General features: G+C 38.2%; 1 protein-coding gene across 1 annotated transcript in view; it reads right to left on the minus strand.

Annotated features, from left to right (window-relative positions):
- Window positions 1-1,406: 1,406 nt before the first annotated feature.
- The window catches only part of LOC137655918 (myosin heavy chain, clone 203-like), a 7,085-nt gene continuing 5,991 nt past the window's right edge, over window positions 1,407-2,500 (minus strand). The window contains exons 2-3 of the mRNA XM_068390137.1: window positions 1,864-2,020; window positions 1,407-1,576 (exon numbers count right to left, since the gene is read on the minus strand). Of these exons, the coding sequence (XP_068246238.1) occupies window positions 1,407-1,576; window positions 1,864-2,020 (327 nt within the window). The remainder of the gene's footprint in view (window positions 1,577-1,863; window positions 2,021-2,500) is intronic.

Below are 2,500 nucleotides of genomic sequence, written 5' to 3' on the forward strand. Positions count from 1 at the left end.
TCCATCTTCCATAGTCCAACTACTTGATCCCTCCACCTGAGTCGTCTTGAAAAGAATTTTTTTTTTTTATTTATGCATTTTTTCCCTTATTTATTATATGTTTTTAGTTGCTTCTCTTCCTGTTTCTCTTCCTTCTCTTGCTGCTGTTTCATTTTGTTCTGGTTTTCATGGTTTTTTATCTTTACTGGATTTTGGGGGGTTTTATTTTTTTTATTTTTTTTTATCTTTTTTTTTTGTTTTTTGCTGCTTCTTCTCCTTTTCTCTTACTGCCTCTCTTCTTTTTTTTTTTTTTTTTTGCTGTTGCTTCTTTTTTTATTGGATTTATTGGTTTTATTTACCTTTTTTATTCTATAGTCTTTAATTTTTTGGATTTTCTGTTCTTTTTACTTTTTGGAGGGGTTTTTCTGTTTATATACTTTTTTGGATTTTATATTTTTTTATAAATTTTTTTAGATTTCATAGTTTTCTATTTTTTCGGATTTTACTGTTTTTTTATGTTTTTGCTGTTTTTTCTCATTCTTCTCATCCTGCTTCTCTTCTCTCTCTTCTTGCTGCTTCCTTTTCGGGGATTTTTTTTTCTTTACTTTTTTTATTTTTATTGGTTTTTTTAATTTTGTATTTTTTTATGTTTTTGTTCTTTCTCCTCCTCCCACTTCTCTTCCTTCTCTTGTTGCTGCTGCTCCTTTTTTTTTGGATTTTTGGTTTTTATATTTTTTTCATTTTATGGTTTTTTTATTTTCAAGGGAATATACTATTTTTTTAATGTTTTTGCTGCTTCTTCTCCTTCTTCTCCTCCTGCTTCTCTTCCTACTTTTGTTGCTGCTGCTTCTTTTTTTTGTATTTTTTGGTTTTTGTATTTTTTTGTATTTTATAGTATTTTTATTATTTTTTTTGGATTTTCTTGGTTTATATCGTTTATTTAGTTTAGATTTTTTGGAATTTTTGGTTTTTATATTTTTTATTATATTAATTTTTTTTTAATTTTCTTGGTTTTTTTATGTTTTTTGCTGCTTTTCCTCCTGCCTTTCACGACCCCTAGCTGCTTGCTGCTTCTGCTAGTTCATAACTGATGCTGTTAGCTGCTATAAATGGCAGCAGCTGTCTCTGCTACTGCTAGCTTCTTTTGCTAACTGCAGCTACTGCTACTATTGGTATCTGCTGCTGCTTTTGCTAGCTGCTGCTGTTGCTACTCTTGGTAACTGCTGCTGCTTTTGCTAGCTGCTGCTGCTACTACTCTTGGTAGCTGCTGCTTCTTTTGCTAGCTGCTGCTGCTGCTACCCTTGGTATCTGCTGCTTCTTTTGATAGCTGCTAATGTTGCTATTCTTGGCATCTGCTGCTGCTTTTGCTAGCTGCAGCTGCTGCTACTCTTGGTAGCTGCTGCTGCTTTTGCTAACTGCTGCTGCTGCTACTCATGGTATCTGCTGCGACTTTTGCTAGCTGCTGCTGCTGCTACTCTCGGTAGCTGCTGCTGCTGCTGCTCTTGGTAGCTGCTGCTGCTTTTGCTAACTGCTGCTCCTGCCTGCTGCATCTGCTGCTTGCTTCTGCTGCAGCTGCTTGCTACTGCAACTGTTGCCGCTGCAAGGTGCTGCTGCTAGCTCCTGCTGCTTGCTGTTGCCTCTAGCTGCTTGCTAGCTGCTTCTGCTGACTGTTGCTGCATGGTGCTGCTAACTCCAGCTTCGGAAGCTGCTAGCTGCTGCTAACTGTTGCTATTCTATTGCTGCTAACTTCTGCTGCTAGCTGCTGTTAAGTTCCTCTGCTAGCTACTGCTAACTTATGCTACTGCGGCTAGCTGCTGTTAAGTTCCTCTGCTAGCTACTGCTAACTTATGCTACTGCGGCTAGCTGCTGTTAACTGCTGCTAACTTCTGTAGCTAGCTGCACTTTCAACGTATTCTTCCAAGTGTCTCTTTTCCAAAAGTTTCTCCTTGGCTGTCTTCAGATCACCCGTTGCTCCTTCCAACTTCTTCTCGAGTATCCGAATTTCCTCATATGCCTTTTCTAATTCATTCTCTACAGATGCCTTGGCCAAACGTTTCGAGCATCAGCCCTTTGGAGACTTACCATGAGAGACTTAATATTCCTATTGGCTCTTTCTGAATCATCCTCTAAAGCTATATTAGCGAGTTTGTTATTAAAAAACTCAATTTCTCCTACCTTTGCGCTTTCCAAATCCTCGCTGATGTTTTGCAAGTCCCTTACCTTTTCGGTTTCTTGCTGAATTCCATCTTCAACTCCTCACTTAGGTCGTTTTCAGATACTTCCTCCGTTTATGTATGTTCCATAGATTCTCCTGCCAAAAGATTTCCCCCTTTGCAGGCCGCTGCTTGTAATCTCTCCATTTCCTCCCAATCCATCAAATCTAAGAATTGTTCTACTTCGTTGTGTGAATCCTCTTCTCGCCAGTACCATGGTACGGCACCAAAAGTTGTCAAAGATCCTAGCACTAGAAATTTATTAGTTATAAACAAGCCCTTTTGTACAGTGTAGATTTACTAATGAC

Source organism: Palaemon carinicauda, chromosome 16, assembly GCF_036898095.1.
Source record: "Palaemon carinicauda isolate YSFRI2023 chromosome 16, ASM3689809v2, whole genome shotgun sequence".
NCBI classification, from domain to species: Eukaryota; Metazoa; Arthropoda; class Malacostraca; order Decapoda; family Palaemonidae; genus Palaemon; species Palaemon carinicauda.